General features: G+C 36.6%; 1 protein-coding gene across 2 annotated transcripts in view; it reads left to right on the top strand.

The window, feature by feature from the left end:
* Window positions 1-21,935, top strand: part of rabgap1l (RAB GTPase activating protein 1 like) — a 94,012-nt gene that overhangs the window by 8,434 nt on the left and 63,643 nt on the right. Inside the window, exons 4-13 of one of the 2 annotated variants that reach the window (XM_011474036.3) lie at window positions 1,500-1,704; window positions 1,978-2,152; window positions 2,943-3,100; window positions 3,544-3,654; window positions 4,921-4,987; window positions 5,259-5,361; window positions 5,698-5,864; window positions 9,978-10,104; window positions 15,324-15,417; window positions 15,811-15,961. In XM_011474036.3, the coding sequence (XP_011472338.1) occupies window positions 1,500-1,704; window positions 1,978-2,152; window positions 2,943-3,100; window positions 3,544-3,654; window positions 4,921-4,987; window positions 5,259-5,361; window positions 5,698-5,864; window positions 9,978-10,104; window positions 15,324-15,417; window positions 15,811-15,961 (1,358 nt within the window). Of the gene's footprint in view, window positions 1-1,499; window positions 1,705-1,977; window positions 2,153-2,942; window positions 3,101-3,543; window positions 3,655-4,920; window positions 4,988-5,258; window positions 5,362-5,697; window positions 5,865-9,974; window positions 10,105-15,323; window positions 15,418-15,810; window positions 15,962-21,935 lie in introns of both variants that reach the window. The other variant, XM_011474035.3, reaches the window with a different exon arrangement.

The following is a 21,935-nucleotide window of genomic DNA, read 5'->3' as shown; positions in this document are numbered from 1 at the left end:
TCCCCCGCCACTGTGTGTGTGCGTGTTTGTACATTCGTGTGTGCATGTTGATAATAGGCATGTCAGAGGGTTCATCACACCTAAAAGTTGCAGCAGTGTCACTTCAATCACTTATATTAAAATATTTGTTTTTGCCACCAAATGAATACATTACTACATGCATTTTTCATACATATTTTTTTTAGTACAGAATAAAATGTATATAAAAAAGACTTTTTCAAATTTTTGATCCATCATGAATTCATAAATGTACACACAGATATTTTTGGCTTCATAAATTTTGCTTGAGGCAAAAACATGTCAACGATTTGATAACTATTACCTTGAAAATCACATTTTTCTGATATAAAGTAATTTGTTTTTGCCTTATCAGGTCACCAAGCCACTTATTTCAGCTTTATGACATTTTTTTTTGTATTTTTGCAAGGAGAGGTCACTAAAAGATGATATTGCCGACAACGCTTGAAGAAACAGTTCTTCAGCACAAATTCTTGTTAGATCATGTCAGGTCTTTCTTCAAAGAAGAGACATTAGTACTTCTATGCTGTAGATTCCAGAAGCATCTATGTTAAACCGCATTTCAATTTGTTGCTCAATCAATAAAAATATGACATATAATTTATTTATTTATTTGTTTTTTAATTAATTATGGTGTTTTTTCTAATGTAAAATATTCAGCTTTCAGGTTTATCATCTATAAAGTAGTTGTTGGCCCGTATAGCGACAACATGCAAACCAGCATGATGAAACCTGTTTTCCTATCAGACCATCATTTTGTTCAGAAATTACACTGAAACTGGAAGGCTCCAAATCTTGCAATTCCACCAAAGACCACTGGAGACAGCTTGCAGAAGGGAGAAGTTTACCATTTCTTTTCTAAATTTCCTACATTTTCTGTTTTGCTTGTCTCAAATGAGGTAAAACAGTTTTATGAACTACCAATATATGTATTTTCTGAATGATTTCTTTAAAGTCCAATTCACTGGAAAGGTACATTAAATCCTTTTCTTATTTTAGAAAACTAGCTGAATTATCAGTTCTGTTCATACTGAAAGGTTACTCTAAAATGTTTATATGTTAGAAAATGCATATAGTAACAATTGGATTTACCTTTTTGTCAAGCTTTTTGAGAATGTCATAAGTGGCTTAATAAAAACCTATTTTGCTTTCGTGGTTTGCTGCTGCACCGATGTAGAATGCACTAAAAAGGAAATGGTTTGCATGTAGTCAAATAAGAGTCAGCAGTGGAAGTCCTGCTGCTGCTTTCTCATTGTTCTGCTTCCTGTTTAGATTGTGAAAGTCTGAGGTCAATGAGAAGAAGATCCTCTGTACCTTTTTGTTTTAAAGTTTTCTAATCTTTTTGTCTGTGCAGTTCTGTTATTTTTTTCTTGGATGTACTTTTACTTGCAGTTAACATTATTTTAAAATGTAAACCTGATATGTGTAAAGGTTTTTTTTCTTTTTTGGATCTTCAAAAACCTCTTCCTGGTTATCCACAGAAGCACCTCCAGTTCCATGCAGTCCATCCATCCTGGAGGAGGACAGCGTCCAGTTTAACAAACTGTCATACCTTGGTTGTACGTGGGTCAAAGCTCCTCGGAATGAGGCAGAGGCACAGAGAGCCATGGCAACCCTACGAGCAGAGAGTGCCATCCCCATTCCCATCACCTTGCATGTTCCGTGTGGCCCAAATGGCTCTGTCAGGTCAGTCAAAATACTGACCCATGTAGACTTTGTTTTCTTTTGCTCTTTAGGGTTTATTCAGTCACCCCAGTCACAAGGTTTTCAAACCTGAAAGGGCCTAAAGACACTGATCCCATCACAAAGCTTCAGCATAAATCTGCTCTTATGCTGCTTTTGATGCTGTTTAAAAGAGAGGAAATAAGATGCATGCACATGACAAAATGTAACAAAAGTATTAACCCAAGCCATTCAGCCATGATATCAAAAATACATTTAATTTTCCGTCCTCCGCAGAATTATGGACCAGGCCTCCGGCACAGAGATTGCCTCCTTCCCCATCTACAAAGTGTTGTTCTGCGCTCGTGGAAGAGAGGACTCTGTGGAAAGTGATTGTTTCTCCTTCACCGAGAGTTATCGAAGTTCTGAGGACTTCCAGATCCATGTTTTCTCCTGCCACATCAAAGAAGCTGTGAGTTTTACCAACAACACAGAAAAATGCAACTTCTTTATGGAGTTAAAGAAGATGTCTGGCTTCAGAAGTCTCCATTAAAAACAGTCAGTAGGATCTGCACTGGCAGATAAGTCTCAAAACAGCAATATATAAAAAAAAAAGATGCAGCTCACCTCTCCTCTTCAGTTCCCAGATAAACATAAAAACATCTCATTTGACTTGCCATTTAAATGTAAACTGTTCATATACTGAACAGCTCCAGTAAACTTTAGTTTAAATGGCCTATATAATGTTTTTCTTAGACCTTTCAGAGTAAACTAATATATGATAATATATTATCTTTGGCACACTGAAGAACAAATTATCTATGAAATATGAGTTCATTTTGCTACCCGGAAGTAAGACGACTCTCTTTGACATCTTATACAAAGATAGTTGTGCATATTGTGGATATAAAAGGAAACTGTTTTTGCCAAACACAGCTAGCTTCAGGGAGAAAGTTGGTTCGTGTATATAAGCATACATCAACTTAAATAATATAAGCAGCACCTTACATGTGCTCATCTGATTGATGAAAACAGGAGTTTCTTCCTACTCTTACACAGATTAAATAAAACCAGTAGGGGGAGCTGTTGTATATAAATAACCTTCTTTCCTCTTGCTTATTTGCAGTTGGTAGCATTTAAATTTGCTGTATTATGAAACGGTTGCAAACCATTTTAAAAATAATTTATAATCTCTCTCATCAGTGGGGGGACAGTTGGTCCCATTTTCCAACAACTTTTTTTTCTTTTCCTTTTTGCTCCAGGTCAGTCGTATCCTGTACAGCTTCTCTACAGCTTTTCGCCGTTCCTCGCGGCCAGCAGATGTCAGAGATTCACCAGCGTCCAGTCCACCTGACAGCGATCTGTACACTTTCACTGTCTCATTGGAGATCAAAGAAGACGATGGCAAAGGCAACTACAAGTACAGTTGCACATTTAGTCTTATCCCTGATTATTTTATTCAATTTATACAGTTTTATTTATTAAGCCCAATTAAACGGGCTTTAGAAGTATAAAGTCAGAGAACAGGTCAGATTCTTGGCCATCTTTAAATGAGGACATCGTCAAATATTGCCTTTCAAACCTTGCTTATGCGTTGGTAGCGGGAAAAGGTTCAAAAGCTCCTGTAATTCTTATCTTATCTGGCTGTAGTTATCAACCTGTAAACAGCATAACGTCTTGAAGTTTATATAAAGTTTATTTAAGATCCTTCAAGAATATCCTTCAGTATAAATAACTATTGATTTTCCTGGATGATCTGCTCTCCTGCTACAGCCCAACCAGAATTTGCTATTAGAGGAAAACTTGAGAATATTAAGAACATGAAGTCCATGGGATTCTGTTTGTTTTTCTTTCTGACTCTAGCCCAGTGCCGAAAGACAGAGACAAGTTTTACTTCAAACTGCGGCAGAGCGTCCAGAAAAAAGTGGTGGTTTCAGTTCAACAAATGTGCAACAAGGAGCTGGGAATAGAGAGGTGAGCATCCCTTGGATTGCTAAGTAAATCTGTTTTAATGAGAAATACATGACTAAATTGTGTTATACAACACTACAGCTTTATACTGTAGCTTTGAGAAGTGCATTTTTTAATAAAGCTTGTCAATATGTTTTTTTTTCTTATTTAATGACCATGATCATTTGTTTTTAACATCAAAATATGATCATTTTTCTGAAGGGCCTCAGATTCCCCATAGTTTCATTGTACAGAGAACTAATTGTGTACACAAAATAATATTTTCTTTGTTGTGACATAAATCAGTTTCTTTTCTTTCCTTGGAAAAAAAGGCTACCTCTTTTCCACAGTTTGTTATTGTCATTTAATAGTCATTTATTGTAACAACAGCAATAAAAGCAAAAACCTTTGGTTAAAAAATAAAAGTGAGCAATAAAATTTGAATTATGTTTCTTTTTACATTTATTGTATCTTTTTGCTGCTCACGCTGTTTATATAGTCAAGCTGTACTGGAAAACTAGGTCATTCTCCTTTTTCATTCTGACACCTCTATTGCTATCAGTGGTAGACAGACACCTGCCCTCCCCTTTATTTCCAGTCAGTAGAAACTCCTTCCTGTGCTCTGAAAAGATCCTTTTTAATTGTAGAACCACTGTTTCATAGCAGTTAATCTGTTTTTTATTGCTTGGGTGTTATTTGTTTTAATTATCTTAATGTGCCTTTCATCAAGTATCAAGAGGAGGAATGTTCGTCCTCATATTTGCTTTAAAATAAAATGCTGGGTTGACTGTAGTATTTGGAAGTTATAGCAGTTGCTGTCTGCATTGTTTTTCTTTTTTCACTATAGTTAGCTGTCACTAAACAAATTATTGAAACATCATGATTCATTGTGCGATTGAGTGTAAGTACAGTCCTTTTGTAGTGTAGTGTAAATCCAAAGCTGGGAATGCTTCATCCTGAAAATCAAAGGAGCTTTTATAGTGGCTTCATTTAGGACTTGAATGAAACTTGTTCAATTTTTATCTGACAGATGGAGCGTATCAACAACCTACAGACATGTCTTTTTATTTATTTATTTTATTTTATTGGTTGAACAGGTTAACGAGACACAAAATTCTAATTATATTTGTAGCAAATTCAAAATAAAGTAAGTTTAGCCACAAATACCAGAGGAGTTTATACATTACAACTCCTTGTATGTCCAAAGACTCATAACCTGCTATTCTAACGGTAACATCTGAGCTGCGATGGAATTTAACTGTTACTGATTGGTGCATTTTTCTCTTCAAGGTGTTTTGGCATGCTTCTAAGTCCAGGACAGAAAGTCTGCAACAGTGACATGCATCTACTTGACATGGTGGGAAAAATTCAATTCTACTTTTCTTTGTACAAATAATGATTTATTTGTGGCTGGTGTGAAACGTCCAAGAAGATCACTGATAAATTAGAATAACATTTTTTTTCTTCTCACGTGGATTTGAAAAGGATGTCAAGTGTAAAAAAAGGAGATAATGAATCTTCTAATGTATTTATATTGCATTTCTCTTTGAGTAATACCAGTCAGTGCCTTTGTGAATTCAAATCTGAATTTAACAAAAGGGAATAAAAGTTGTTGATGGGATTCCCAGGAGTCGATGGGGAAGAGCTCTGATGGAAAGGCCTATGTGATCACAGGGACATGGAACCCTAATTTGACCGCTTTCCAGGCGCTGAACGAAGACGCAGCCAAAGGTGACAAGCTCTCAATAAAAATGTCATGAGTGATACAAAATAAGAAAACATAGTAGCAGGATTTGAATAAGCGTTACTGAGGGCTGAAGTAAATTTGTTGGTTTTATATATAACAGTTTGAAGTCATTTTTTCATCTGTATAACTGGGAAAATGTTCACAGTTTGGTTGCCTTGTAATGCACCATTTACCAATCACGTGTTAGACACTTGTAACTGATTTAAAATTTAATTTTGACAGATATTGACTCTGTTAGAAATTTTTATATAGAGCTATCAAATCAAGCTGACAGAAAAATCTTTTGCCTCGTTTTGTATTTCTCTGTGGGTTTGTTGCAGATAAGCAGGTCTACATGACGGTGGCTGTAGACCTGGTTGTGACTGAGGTTTTGGAGCCGGTGCGTTTTCTGTTGGAAACTCTTGTCAGGGTCTACCCATCGAATGAACGCTTCTGGTACTTCAGCCGCAAAACCTTCAGCGAAACTTTCTTCCTCAGACTCAAACAGGTATTTGTATTGAATAATTAAGGCCACCCTCAGCCCACACAAATTCAATGTACTTTATGTTTTTGATTCAGATTTAAAATACTTTGAATTTTGTTTCTGTTTTAGCAGGAACAAACAGTATTTCAACTTAATTATTTCAAAAATAAAGTGCATTCTTTTTTCCTTTTTATTTCAAGCAATTTTTAGCGATTAAAAACAAATGAAAGAGACAAGAAGGATGAAAAATACATAGCAATATTGAATGTATTAAAGTTATAAAATCATAAATGTACATTTAACCTTTTAAATACATGCTCAACCAAACGGTGTAGGGCACATTTAGAACAATATTAGAAAAACTGTGTATTACTACACCAAGATGAAAAGCAACAGGAAAACTTTTTTTGATTTTGTCTTGGTTTGGTAGTTAAATAGTTAACACTTAACAGAATGTTAACATGAGTTATAGAGTTCTAATAAAACATGATTTGTGTTGCTTGCATTTGTTTATCAATCATTTTAAGAATGACTCCCCTTTGCATCAATAAATTGATTTACTATATGACTTCACATTAAAGATTTAATCAGCATGCACTTCTATTTGTCTTTTTAGGGGCCAAATTCACATATTGAGCTCTGCTGCTCATCCCACAAATACATGTTCCTTTTTTCTTTCTTTCTTTTTTTTTTTTACAAAAGTGGCATCAATCAAAAGGGAAATAGAAAGGTTTTCAAATGTTTCAATAGTCATTGTCAATAAGTGTTCTTAGAATAATTAAATGATCAAAAGCTGTACATTTTTTTGTCCTGGGTTTATTTTGCCGTCTTGATTGACTTTGTGAGTTATAAAAGCTTTTTTTCTGCGTCTTGCTTTCAGTTGTATATAGTTGCAAACACCAAGCACTTTCAGTTCTTACCTTATTGAGTTAAGTCACAACTTGTTTGATTAAAAAGCGCTGTGAGAGTGCGAGTCAAAAATCCCCTGGCCTGAGCAATAGCTGCATGTGCTTAAAAAATGCAGCTAAGCCGTAAGCTTAATCTCCACTGTTTAAAAAGAGGAGATCTTTTCGTCGGCCAGAGGGACCTAAAGACGCAGTGAAGTGTGGGGAAGCTTTGGATTGTAGAAACTAATAAGAGCCACTGTCTCATTATTTGCATGTGGGTAATTAACAGCAGTGCTTTGACTGGTCTGCATGATTGCCTCTCTAGTTATCTCCTCAGTAAATGGGAGAGAGTTGGACTGGTGCTGTGGTTTTGAGCTAATTAAAAGATAATATTGTGTGAAGGTTTATGCAGAAGATGGCAATCATAGGTTATACACCCTTCCTCACACACAATGCAGCCCTCTTTTCTTGTTTTGACCAAAACAGTCACTAGCTGAAGAACCAAGCACTTATCATCTGGGATTTATTTATTTTTTTGCTCATCTAAAATGTACTGTGACACCTTTTTTTTAATTTATTCTAAATAATTGACACCAGGTGAGACATTCTTCTGACCTGCTACTTTTTGTTTTTTCCAGAAGTTTTAACTTGAGAAGAAAAGAATAGCTTTGATGTTAGTAATATCAGATGCTCTTAGCTATAAATGTTAACTTAATAGTGTAAAGAAAACTTATTTCAGATTTTAAGTCCTGTAGGCAAATTTTTCATTCAGTGAAATGCTTATTGCTGTTTAAGGAAAGAGGCAGGTATTAAGTCAGTTACAAGTGTAACAACAAAGCACTTCCCACTTTCCAAGCACTTCTAATACAAAAAATGCAGCTACACATTTTTTTGCAAATTAACATTAATCTTGTGCAGTAACATTTACATGAAGTCTTTTTAGTGCTTTCTATATAAAATATTTGCCATTTTATTAATTGATGATGCAATATTTGTCTACCAGCTGTCTCTGATTCATTTTATTTTGTCTCTCTTACTAATTAACAGTGCAGGAAAGCTGTTATCTGGCAGAACTCTTACCGAAGCGCATCAGATTTTCTGATGAACTAAGGCTTTTCTTCATAGTCTTTGCCAAGCTCCATTCAGCGCTTGCTGGAGTTGGACGGACATCGTAAAAGTGGGCAGATCAATTTGGCTTATTGTTCCATTTCTTTCAGGAAAGAAAGAGTGATGATGGTGATGAAGTAAATAAAGAGACCAGAAATAAACAGTTACTGCTTCACAAAGCACTCTTTTTGTGGCGCAGCAACTGAAATGGTTGGGCCAGCGTCTTCCTGCTCCACTCCATTCTGATGCATCCCCTTGCAGACAAATAGATCCATGTCCATCTTTGTTTTCCTCGTCTCAGCTGCCATCCTGGTCAAAACTGTACGACTGAACACCTCCGATATTGCTCACCATTTTTGTTGCACTGCTAATGTTATTTTGGGGTTGTTCGTGGCTGTAAGCTGGTGAGAGAGAGTGTAAACAAAGGGATTATGGGACATCAGCAGAGCCTTTCTTCCACCTCAACTGTCCTGCTCACATCTCGGAGATGAATTTCTGAAGAACTCCTGTCGCTCTGCAGAAACCATGTCCTAGAAAACGACAGTTTCTTTGATTCCAGGGGCCTCATTTATAAAACTTTGCGTAGGATTTGCGTCAGAAGTGGCGTACGGAAGAAGCATAGGACGTGCGTATGCACAGAAATATTCGGATTTATAAAACCGTGCGCACGCACATCCTACGCATCTTTCCCTTAATAAATCACAACCAATTCTAAATGTAGCGCAGCTTTTGCGGCTTCATGACACGCCCATAGTTGCCCATAAATAGTCCGTGAAACGCCCACAAATTAATATTCATGGCTTGCGAAATCATGGCAAACACAGAGAGGAAATCAAAAAAACGGAACTTCACTTAATTTGAAGTATAAGTTATCGTTAGCGAGGTGGAAAAGAGGAGAAAAATGTTGTTTGGAGGGCACAGTGTGGGCATTACTAATGCCAAAAAGGCACGTGAGTGGCAGACGCCGTAAATGCTGTAGCCTCACAACCTCGGACCGTGGCCGAAATGAAAAAGAAATTGTCGGACATCAAAGACAAGGCAAAAAAACGTCTAGCACTCCATCGGGGGGGCACTTTCACGTGTTTCTTCCATCTGCCGACAGTGTCGCCGTTTCTCATTTCACCCGTTTTTGTGCGTACGCCTGAGTCAGAGCTTGCGTGAAGGACCGCACATTTTCCCGTCAAGTTTGCTTTTTATAAATATCAACTATTGCGTAGAGAGTGGCGTACGCCTTCTTTTGTGCGTACGCAACATTTATAAATGAGGCCCCAGGTCTCAGAGTTGGCAGCCACAGTGTTGGTAGACATTGGCTTTATCAAAATACCTGCAGTACTCTTAAGTTTTTGCTCGCACACCTGACTTGGTGAACCCAAACTACAGAAGACTGCCTTGTTTTCTGAATCAGGTCCTCTTGAGCCATTTCATTACTGATCGTATGGTTCCCCAGTGATCATCGCCCTGCTCATAAATCAACAGTCCTGCACCCTTTAATTGATGTGGTAATCTATACACCTCAAGTCAGGATAGATTATTTTAAAAATTAAGGTCAAGTATGGAATATGAAATATTTCTCTAACATAGATGTTGATTTTATTACAAATTGTTAACACTCAAGGGTTCAAGTATTCTTTTCTTAAGCATTTAAATGACCTTCCCACTTCTCATCATGGCTGACATTTTTATGGTTCGGTCAGTTTTCCTCATTTATGAACTCTCTTAACATCAAATCATTTCATTGCACTCATGGCTCTGTTCACTCTGACCCCTCCACCCACCCATTGTAACTCTTTGAAGACTCTTAGCCTTGTCTGAATGTTAAATGGTGAAATAAAAGAAGTTGTGATACATGCCTTTCACCACCTAAACCTGCTTCCTTCACAAATCTCAACTTTGATGATTGTTAGTTCAACATTCCAGTTGATTTATTGTCAATTAAGTTTTTTTGTGACCATTTATTTCCTTTAAAACCAACTTTACTCATCATAAATTCTAAAATTGTTCCTACAAATTTATATTCTATGTGGAGTTTATTTTCAAGAGGTAAAATTTATGCAGTAAACATTTACAAAACCTTTTTTTTTTTAATCTATTTTGTCTTGGTTGGAAAACTTTATAATTGTGTGCATGCATTTGTATTCAGCAGGCCCCAGACAGAGGCAGTCAAAGTGATGCTGTGTATGAGGTGATAAGCCTTCAGAGGGAAGCAGACAGAAAAAATGAAGGAAAGGAACTGCCCGCTTCGCCCAATGAAGAAGATGAGGCTGAAGAAGGTACCCTATTGTCACTCACAATTTTTTTTTTTGCGACTTCATCCACCTCTCTGTTTCTTTCCCTGTCACTTCAAATTTTACATTATTTCAAAATAATGTACCTTTTTTGCATTTTAAACACTAGAAATATTCATTCTGAAATAAAAATGGGAACAGTTGAGAAATGCAATTTAAGGATGAGCCTTCATAGTGATTAGATGATTAAACCATAAAGGGGAGTCCTGGAGGAATTTCAAATCTCAGATCTGAAAGATTTGCACTACATGAACAACTATTGACAGCTAATCAGGTGCAATAGTTTGGATGACTATTTGAAACAGTAGAACAGCTCTTTAATGATCAGTAATACATTTGTAAATTAAATACAAAGATTCAAAAATATATTTTTTAAATTCAACTGTAATATTCAAATATATATAAACACATTACAAAGTGGTTTGTAATTCCATATTGTAAATCGGACTTTTAAAGCAAAAAAGTGTTATTCTTCATTAATTTCTTAATAATTATTGTGATTTGAAATTTCTTTTTGGAAAAAACAGATTTACAAACCGGATCTGCAAAATAAATTTTATTAAAGAACTACATCATAAATTTCTAAATTTGATTAGAAAACCTTTTTTCTTTCTTAGATTAAAAATGACCTTTTCTTTTTCATCCTATTTTCCTCACTGCAGTTTTAAATCCGCTTTGGAATTCATTTTGATAAATTGTTGAGCCTCTTAATTTAGCTTTTGTCTGACACTCTGGAACCTTAAAGCAGAGGGAAAAAGCAAACCTGTACTAGAATGTATCCAGCTCTGTGATTGGTTCTCTGACAAACGTGACCCTTTTACCCCAAATTTATGCAAGAGTGCATGATTGTTCAGTAAATGTATACATTTTTTATAAAGATTTTCTTATGCTAGTTGTGTATAAAAAAATAACAAAATAAAGACTGTTCCATTTAATAGGAGACAGATCATGAACAAAAAAGGGATGTAAGATATCTTTCTGAGACTTTGATTATAGATGTTGGATATTTCTGACAGCACGGCGATCCCTCAAATCATTCTCAAAGACAGCAATGTCAGTGCACTTGTGTGGGCTGTTGGTTATGAGAAGATCAATTGGTATTAATCTTGAATGGCCTTTAGTGTTTGGCCTAGTGGGACTGTCAGTTAGATAGTTGGGTGAGAATGAACAAATCCCAGACAGACTTTAGGGCATGTTAAGATGCAGACAACCAGTCAATGTTTAAAATCCCCCATCAGTTTAGTTTATTTCAACAACCTGATTAAACAGTGATATGAGGGCATCCCTACAAGCTCTGAGGGGGAGGTCTGTAAAAACTCATAATTGTGTTGGGCTGACCCTTGGAGAATTCAAGGTTTTGAGCTAGAAATTCAAATTGTTTTGGAATTAATAATGAGGCTAACATGCCATTCGTTTTCTATTTCAATTGACACTTTCTCCTTTTTCATACAGTCACAGTGAAAGACATTGCTTCCAGAAATTAAGATATATTTGTCTTAAATTGAGTTACTTCACCATCAGATCACTTAATCCAGTTTAGGAAATCCAACTTGGGTAAAATTCTGTGAACATTTATATAAATGATACCAAGACAAGAGGACCAGAGTTGTTCAATAAAAATACCTGATATTAAAAGTAAAAGAAAGATTGGGATTTTTTGCCCAACAATAAGCTTTAATGCACACATGTCATCTTTAGAATGTGTGTATCTGGTCATAGAGGAATCTCTGAAACTAAAAATGTTTAACCTCTCGAGACTTCAGCTAATATTTGAATAATATGTAGTCACAGGACCACAGTTGAGCAGAATTAACAATGTAACCCACAATGTGATGTCCACACAAAGTGTTAAACAGAGAAGCTCCAAAACATTTAGCAAGATACACATGTACTGTTTTCAGTGAAGCACATTTGTCTAATGAAACATGTTCCTGTTGGGTACACAAGCAGTGGCAGAGAGGTTGTGTGTACAGTACCCTTCAATCAGCGATGACTTGCAGGCACACTCCCAAGGGTTTTTGTTATTTGTTTGGGGTTTTATGGCTGCTTGTGTGTGAGCTAATGTCAAGCAGAGCGTGGCTCATTCCTGTAAATTCTTGCTGGCTTAAAGCAGTGCAGCACTGCAGTGTCAGACCTCATTAAACATCTCTCCCACACTCTTTAGTCTATTTTTTTTTTTTTTAGATGAAGTTAACAGCTCTGCTCTGTCAAGGACACCAGACCATCAGTGTTAAAAGTTGTTCTTGCTTCAAAAAATGTATTCCCAAAAGAAAAAAATGAAATCCTATGTTTCTTTTCTTTTGTCATTTGTTACTTCAGCTTACTTCAGTGGGACAAAAATATTTCAGAAGTTGTGTTCTCTTTTGCCCCTGATGGTGCTCCAAGCTTGACTCTTTGACAAGAGCCAAAGCATTAGAGATCACTTTAAGAAGAAGCATATTTCCAACAAATAAAAAGAAAGAAATGTAGGCAAACAGAAGTAATATTAAGAGCCTCTGCTAGACTGTTGCGATTCCCAAACATTACCCAGATTCAGGGCTTTTCACTTTACTGCTGGCTAAGTTCTGTATTGCAGCTGCATCCCGGTCAAAGTTCATACTGCTCGTTTCTCCACTGAACTGTTTTTGATGAAAGTTTTTTTATTTATTTTTTTAAACATGGGTGTTTACATGTAGTTTGTCGAAAGATGTTTTCCATCAAACTTTCACACAGTTTAGAATTCTAAAACTAAATTCATCAAACTGGAGCTGATCTCATTCATTTAAAGACCCACTCCAATGAAAATGATGTTTTTAATGTTTTTTACATGTTTTTGTGACATTTTTTTTCTGATGATGTGGGGCATATTTAAAGAAAATTAAACTTAAATATGTATTCAAATGGATTCATCCACTTGCAGACAAATAGATCTACGAACATCAAAACTGAATGGTTGCATACCTTCCACCTTGTTTGCCATTTTTATTGCACCTCTATTGTTAGCTTCTGGTTGTGAGGGGCTGAAAGCTAGTGGGACAGAGTATAAACAAAGGGACAAGGGGAAGTGAGGGTCTTTACTCTGCACCAACATTCTTGCCCACAACTCAGGCACATTTTTAATGAACTACAGTACTACTGCTCTGCAGAAACTATGTCCTAGAAAACAGCATGTTTTTTGGCTAAAAACGATCACAATTAAAAGACAAAATAATCCACTCAAATTGTTTGTGTATCTTATGGTTTTGACTCTTCTTCCTCCTTTTCCATAACTAATTGTTTTTTTTTTGTTTTTTTTTTACCTTTAAGCTGAGAGAATGAAATACACAAACTGCATCTGTGAGACTCTTCTTACAGGCGGTGGCTGTCAGCTGGCACTGCGGCAGCCCTCCAAAGCTCCTTTTTATGTAACAACCCTCTCCTCCTCCAGAGCTGAAAATGAAAGGCTCTAGGTCAGCCTCATTGTCTACAGAAAGGAAGATGCTCCAAGAGGAGAGGCCACCGCTGGCCTTACAGTCAATTCATGTTTGTTTGTTTTTTTTTTCCCCAGCAGAAGCAGCAATAAGGGAATAGGCCTGAAGCTGACATTTCTTTCACATCACACAAATGGGATTTGTTGTTCTGCCCAGCTCATGCATATATGTTTTCAATATATTTGCATAATACAATAATTAAAAATGCAAAATAATGAGCACTTTTGAAATTGCACCCTGTGTCTTCTGTTAAACTTACAATAACAGAAATGTATGGATTAATTTATAATGATTCTATTCACATTGTATCTAAAACTCAAGCTTTGTACCATTCTTATTCAACGTGTTTTTTTCCTTCCCACTTGCTGTAACCCCACCTATTCTAAACGGCATAAAATACTAACATCAGGGGACGGATGGAGCCTGATTAAAAAAAACAAAGTCAAAAATTGAGATAAAGGCGAAATAAAAGGGAAATGTCCCTTTGAGAGCAAGAGGAAATTACTTCCCTCTCTAACACAACCCATTGACCAGAAAGGTCTACATCAGAGGTCCATTTTGAAAGTAATCCTTCTGTGAATGTGAAGTCTCTCTTCAGATTAAGGTAATAGAAATGGCCTTCATCTTTCCAGTTTCTTTTTATCACCTGGTAAGTTGGCAGTGGCTTTGGACTTGTACTACTTTGCCAAACAGCCTTAACAAATCGGAAAGTGGAGGCTGCAGCTTTTTGCTCAGTTTGAAAGATTTGAAAGGCCTCATCAAGTATTTATAAAATACTGAAAAGCTCATGCGGATGCTGCGAGGATGTGCAGGAGTCGGAGCATTGTGCACGGATCCATGTCTTAATTCATTCCAAAATGTCAAAGCCCTTAGGAAACTCTTTAGTTGGATAATCATTGCTTTTAACTCCAATACAAGCCTGAGCTGTTGTGGCTTCTTAATATTTCATCAAAGGAAAGCTGTGCTGTCCTTTTTTTTCCTTCAAAGTTCTTATCTACTAGTTAAAATGGACAGACATTAAACTGGAATCAATGACAGTCAACTTTATCTACCGGTAGTTTCTTTAAAGACAGACAACTCAAAAATGTTTTTCAGAATTTGTTTTTTTTCGATTATTATTTTGAGATTAAAGTGATGATGTCTTAACACCAGTAGAAGTGTATGATTTATTCCTGTTATATAGTTTGATGTAATTTTTTCAGTACTTGGTGATGTTGATAGTATGTTTTCAAACCAAAGCTTTATTTAAAAAATTGTGTAGTGGTTTTTTTTTTCTGGCGTTAGGGTACTCATGTCCCTGTTTGTCTACCACTTTTTATCTGGGCGGCAACATATTTTTAACACCATTTCCTGTGTAGCACGTTGAAACGAGTCTGCAGCAGAGCAGAACAGACGGGCAGTCCTTGTGCTTCTTAATGCAAGTGGTTCGCTGTGCTGATTGCCTCTTGTCTGCCTCATGAACCTGTAAAGAGAAGAACAGCAATAATGGAAGGCGTGGGCCGCGCTCAGGCACTCCTGCCTCCGTTAACTGTGTGGGTCCAACACTGACAGGTGTTTAAATGCACAGTATGATTCAGAATGCCTTCAGATTGGTTGATTTAGTCAAGGATTATATATGATTTGGTTCATCAAAATAGCTTTCATTGCAGGTAACTAATGGATCTTGTGCAGCTGCCACTGTGGCCCTACTTCTTTACACGTACTTTGTAGCCTCTGTGTATTTATTAATATTTGGCCTTGTATTGTGTCTTTCAGATAGTGACAATGAAATCTCCAGCGGGACAGGGGACGTGTCAAAAGACTGTCCTGAAAAAATACTTGAGTCTTGGGGAGGAATACTCACCAGATGGTAGGCCTGTTTGAGATAAGTCTGAACACTCAGAATAGGAAATAAGGAAAAAAAGCTAATAGATTGAACAATATGAAGACCGATTGCTGAGATCTGGGCAGGTGGACAACAGATAATGCAAGTTGGCTTTGAAGTTTTCCCACTTGACATATTCAAAAAGCATTTGAATAGTTTTGGCACAAAGAGGTAAAGTTTATGAGAAAAAATCTTTAGTGAGAATCTTTTTTTAGTTTAATTATCAAGACTAATGACTATGTTTTCAGAAAAAAAGTATCAAAATGAAAGCTATTCAAATAAAAAAAAAAAAAAAAAACCTTTCAGTAAATTCTGTCTTTTGTCAGTGACGACACTGACAATTGTTACATAAGTTGCTTATGTGTTTGTGTTTTTCAGGCATGGGAACCTGTCAACTCGTCCAAAAGGTTTGCACTCATTGGTCCGCAGTGGTATCCCAGAGCCACTCAGAGCTGAAGTCTGGCAGCTGCTGGCTGGTTGCCACGACAACCACGACCTGCTAGAGCAATATCGGATCCTCATCAACAAGGTAAATTCACACGGACAAACTAAGAGAGAGAGCTACTTATCAGAAGTTGAAGGTATTGTTCAAATGCTACACAAAGCTGGCCTTGGACAGGTAATGACAGCTGTGATGCAGCGTTAAGTCTAGAAAACCAGCAATCAGTGCCTCCAGGAAAGAAATCTTTTTTTAATTTTCACCTCGAAAATGTGGGCATGTTCATTTGTCATCAAACTTTGAGCACAGCTTTGATGTACAGTACTTCTGTAAATTGTGTTGCACCAAAAGCAGTATTGCTGTGAAGCAAAAACAACTATACTGTTGACTTGATATGGTCTGAAAGTGAGTGAAATGGGAAGACTACAAACATAAGTCATGGAAGCCGCTATATTGTATTTATTGCTTTTCCAAAGGACAAAACTGATTAAAAGACTTGTTTATAAATACAGTAAAAAAAATCATAAATTTGAAATTTATGGAAAATTTTCTGACACATTCATTACAAAAAGGTTGCCTTAGTGCTTTCGAGAGCATTTGCCTGTGACTGTTGGAAAGATCAATAACTGTCTTGCGGATGCAGGCTTTTCTATACAAAGGATTCATTTTTAACTCCAGTACTACCGTTTTTTACGGTAAAAATCTCATTTTACCGTTCTAAATATTATTTGTGCAACTGCATTAATAACCTCACTGTCGTTGCCGTTCATTATAGCTGCTCCTCTGAGCTATGTTTTATGTCAGGGATCAGTTTAACTTAACATTGACATTTAGTTGCATTGCACTGCTGTCTCTGGAGTGTTGCACTCTGTGCTGGCCTTCTGCCCCCCTGAGGGCTAGCAATATTTCAAAGTAAGCTGTAGATCTTTTAGTATTTAACTGTTTGTTGTCCTTGAGGGTGTGTTCACAAACTCTACCTATTTTGTTAGGTAAATAAATGTAGCATTAAAGATGATATTTATGTGAAATAGGAAAATATTGCAGTATGTTGTCATTTGAATCTTTGAAACAACAGCATTGATCTTTATTTTAGACAAGAAAACCAAGTTGGTATAACATATGTTTCTGCTCCTCCATCACTACACAATGAAAATTGTGTTTTTGGTGTTTTTGACATGTTCTTGTGGCATTTTTCTCATGATGGAGGACACACACACACACACACACACACACACACCCACGCACACACATATATATAAAAAAAATTAGGCATAGAATTGCATTTTTGAGTATGTCTTTATTCAAATTGTGGGGAATCCGGAAAAGACTAAAGAATGCAGTTGGAATAAGCTTGAAGCTGTGACTTGGGTGCTGCAATTGGTCACAAGCTGATGGATCCATGAGCAGACAAATAGATACATGAATGTCTTTGTTTTTCTGGTCCAAACTGGTATCTGGCTTAAAACTGTGCGGCTGGATAGCTCCAATATTGCTTACCAGTTTTGTTGCACTGTTATATTGGGGTTTAAGGGGCTGTAAGCTAGACTGTAAACAGATAGATGATGGAAAATGGGGGTGCCAACAGTTCTGCCTACAACTCTGAGGCAAATTTTGGATGACCTACCTCCCACTAATTTCAGTTTTTTTTAAATTTTGGCTAAAAATGGTTTAAGTAAGGGTTAATGACAGATGAAGTGTGCATTATCACTTTTTAACGCACGCCCTGGAAGCCCGAAGTGTGTTAAAAAGTAATAATGCATACTTCGAAGGCAATTAACTGGCTTATACCTTGGTCACTTACAAAGGAGAAATAAATACAAACCAGTTTTTAGGCCTTAATTCTTGTTTTTCCCCCCCGATGTGGATAGCTTTTTTTTCACAAAAAGCGGACTATTTGTTATGTGGTGCGGGGCCTTGTCATGTTATATAAATATATATATATATTAGGGCTGCACGATATGAGAAAAACTTGCGATATGCGATATTGGTGATTAATATTGCGATAACGATATAATTTGCGGTATATAAAAAATTGCAAAACAACCAAAAACATAATTTCCATTTCACTGCAACAGTTTAAAAATTATACTCCAACTGACCCTCGTCGACGTAGGAGGCAAACATCAAACATAAAAGGGCTCCTCTGATTGATCAACAACGTAAACGGGTCCTTCCGATTGGTTAAATGCATAAAAGGGATTTATTTCATTTGTTCAATATTTCAAGCTGCCATGAGATTGTTTTAGCACATTTAAGGTAAACATTTATTGCGATTTTCGCCGTCTTTTGCAGTATGCATATCGCACAGCTTAATGTCGCGATAACGATAAATTTGCGGTATATTGTGCAGGCCTAATATATATATATGCATGCTGATTGTCCTAATGGGTTATATAAAGCATGAGTTCAGAGAGAAAGTTCACCTCTTACCGCTTGTTTTTGTCCAGATGATGTAGCTAAAGGTTGTTTTAAAGAAACCAACGCAGTGATACACAAGATTTAAGATGGGTGACCGGAACCTCTTTTTGGGGCGTGTGGTTACCACTTTTTAATGCACACCCAGAAGCCAATCAGAATCAAGTATTCACCTGGACCTTGGTATAATAATAATTAAAAGATCTCTGGGAATGCTTTTAAAATAGATCAAATGATGATTTGAGTGAGACACACATATGAAAAACAACGGAAACGGAAGTTCGCGTCTTGTCCCCCCCCTTCCTATTTCGATCGGAAAACGCTTCGTCCCCCCTCCCCATTGATCGCGTTAAGGGTTGAAAAGTTACGGTTGTGAAGGAATGTAAACACTGTAGCTAAAGCTCTAATGTAATAGTTTTACATATCTGAACACTTTTGTTAATATCCCTTTTTGTTTTTGCCCCGTTTGACGCTCATGTTGCACACTGAACCTTTTTTCACTTTACAAAGTTTTGACAAAAGGTGCTATAATTCTGAAATCTTGTTGAATTTTGATGATGTCTAGGCGCCATCTTTTTTTGCAACCAGGTTCCCCTCGAGGTGAGGGAACCAGCAGGACGCCACTTTTTGGTTGGGTTGCAAGTTCAACATTTTGGATGCAGTTTTCTCCAATCTACTGTTGAATGATATATTCTGATTTTGAGCTAGAACCCAATTTTACTGGGTTTTGATATTAAAACATCTTAAATTCTAAGCAATTATGACAGTAAAGATTACAACTATGTTTGTAAATATATATAATGTACACACACAAACACAAGCTTTCCCTTGACTGTGGTGGATGCAGCTTTGAATTCCCTTTAATGTATCATTTCTTCTTAGGTTATCGTGTTTGTCATGCTTGACTGATTCTGTGATATTACATTCACCATTACCCTCTGCCATAATGTTTATTGCTTGGCTGCTGTTACTCTCTTGGGATTAATAAAGTAGATTCTATTCTGTTCAATTCTATTTTTATTCTATTCAATTCCAACAATTAAATTTCAATTTAATTCAATCCAATTTATTTTATATAGCCCAATATATCACAGTTGTCTCAACAGGCTACACACAGGTACAAAACAAAAAATCTGTTATAAAATACAATAGCCGATTGCTTAACCAAGCTAAATAAAACTAAATGGACTAAACTAAACTGGGCAACCCTGCCCTTAAACCCCCCTTCTCCATAAGGAAAAACTAAAACAAAATAAATAAATAAACGGCAAGGAGGGGTTTATATGAACACAAGAACAGTCAGAAATCTTTGCATTGAAACAATTACAATAACAGTGGGTTCAACTATTTATTTTACTCAGTGAAAAAACAGGCATAGAAAGAGATGCAGAGTGAACAAAGAAGAAAAAGAAAATGGAAAAATTATAAAAAACATTTGTCTTTTATCCTCTAGACGTTTCACTATTATTCTTATATTGTCAGCCTCGGTTTTATCATTTTTGCCTGTGATAAAAAATTTTTTTTTCCTGTTGCAGAGCTCATTCTCTGAGCCCACTTTGAGGCCCCTTCTCTGCTTCTCATGTGTGACAAAATAGTGAATATGTGGGTGTGTCTTCACCACACCTACATCTTTTGTCTTCCTGGAGTAGTAATGGTATTGATTGGCTGCTAGGCTGAGATATTTATAGCTACATCAAATGAATAGAGCTGAGAGAAAATGGAGTGAGGAGCGTAAATGGGAAATGGCAAATGTAAGGCACTGTACAGCTGAATAATGTCTATTGTCTGTTTGTGGCAGCATCAATTCAATTCTGAGTATCGAGATTGCCATTGTTATGGTATGGGTATCTGTACTTTATTTCAGTGTCATGTATCACTAGAAATTCAGTACTAGGGTAGAGTGATCTTTGTCTTCCTCAGAAGAATAGCAGGAATGGAAAATACCTGAATTATTCCTACAGTTTCAGTTATACTACTCTCATCTTTAATTGCTCTATGTAGAATAACAAATATGCACTCTTTCCCACACTATGTAGCCTTAGGACAGCTGAGACATTTAATCTTCAAGCACTTTCTAAGCTTTTTTACAGATGTTTTTGAGTTACGTAGTTTCTACTGACATTTGAACAACCTTTACATATCCCTCAAGCTGAACAAGCTCAAGGTGTGCTGCCACGCTCCATTCAGGGACTTAAATGAAAAACTTTAACAGCTTTTTCCAGTCTTTCCTTTCCAAAACTCAACCTTTCTTAGAAACCAAGGCAGAATGGGCACAGAGGTAAGGATCTGTCTCTATGCATTATTTGTTGACATGATTTTCAAATGATAATGGGGTCACTGCAAGAATCTAAAAAGTAATGCTAACTGAACCTACATGCATTAGTGTGTTTTGTTGACTACACTGACATTAATTACCAGAAAGGACTCACCCTAAATGACTGCCTGATAGACATGATCTTTTATCAGCTCAGCCAGAATAAGGGCATATTTATTATAGGATATGATTACTCTATTTCAGATTTTCTAGTGCTTAAACTTTATTTGCATCAAACATGCAAATTGGAAGTTGTGGGGAAATTTGGTATTCCGATGATTTTTATAATTGTGAACATTGTCTTCTAAATCTGCACTGCTGAACTCTTCTCTAAACTCTCCTTGGCAATGTGGGCTTAACTGGCATGCTAACAAGCCTCATAGTAACACTTGCTATTTCTAGTGATTAAAGCTTGCCAATTAAAACAAAAATAACTACCGTGGAGTGTGGTTTACTCGGTTAAAAACCAGGTAGCTTGGTACTCTTTCCTCCACAATGTGAGATGACCCCACTTCATGATGGAAGTTATTACGCTTACAGTCTAAATCCAAAACCTTGTTTTTGCCTCTGAGATTACATTTAATATTCAAGACAGTTGCAATGAGGGGGCTGTCTTTGAGGGATTTTTATGTTCAGTTAGTCAGTAAAGTTGCCAGATTTCACTTTTTATGAAACATGCTACTTCCACTGATCGTTAACAGTCAAATTATTGAATCTAGATAGTAGATGTTTTCCTGCAACACATAGGCACGTTTCTCATATTTTACCCAATTTCTGGAAGGAATCATGTTTAACGATGTCATATCCACCCCAGTCATCAAAAACAGAGCTGTGAAACAGACTTTAAATGGGCCCAGTACCAACCAGTGTATTATGTGACCCACAGAATTCTACATTGTTTTTTTTTTTTTTTTTCTAATAAACGCTCCTACTATGTATGTGACACAACATGAAAAAGACATTGGTTTGGAAAGACTAATGCTACTAAAAAGATTGCTACTCATAATGTCATCTGCTACCTTAAGTGTGTTATTCAAACATAAAAATGTGCCTTGCCACACAACGGCTACCATTCTTTTCTCCTAACAAAATGGCTCTATTCACTGCACACCTGTCACTCATACTTCTGTGAGTATCCTTTATAATGCTAAAACCATTTCCAGTTTCCATTTACCAACAGCATCTACGTCAGAAATGTGTAGGCTCCATAAAAACTCAAAACTACACAAAATTTGTATCGCTTGTGGTATCCAGAGAAAATGGTTAGAGGGGCCACTGTGAGTCAATAGAAGTAGGATGGAGGGGCTTTCTGGGGCAGTCTATACACCGGGTGCT

The sequence above is a fragment of the Oryzias latipes genome, chromosome 4 (assembly GCF_002234675.1).
Source record: "Oryzias latipes chromosome 4, ASM223467v1".
NCBI classification, from domain to species: Eukaryota; Metazoa; Chordata; class Actinopteri; order Beloniformes; family Adrianichthyidae; genus Oryzias; species Oryzias latipes.
This window is presented reverse-complemented; position numbering and strand designations above follow the sequence as displayed.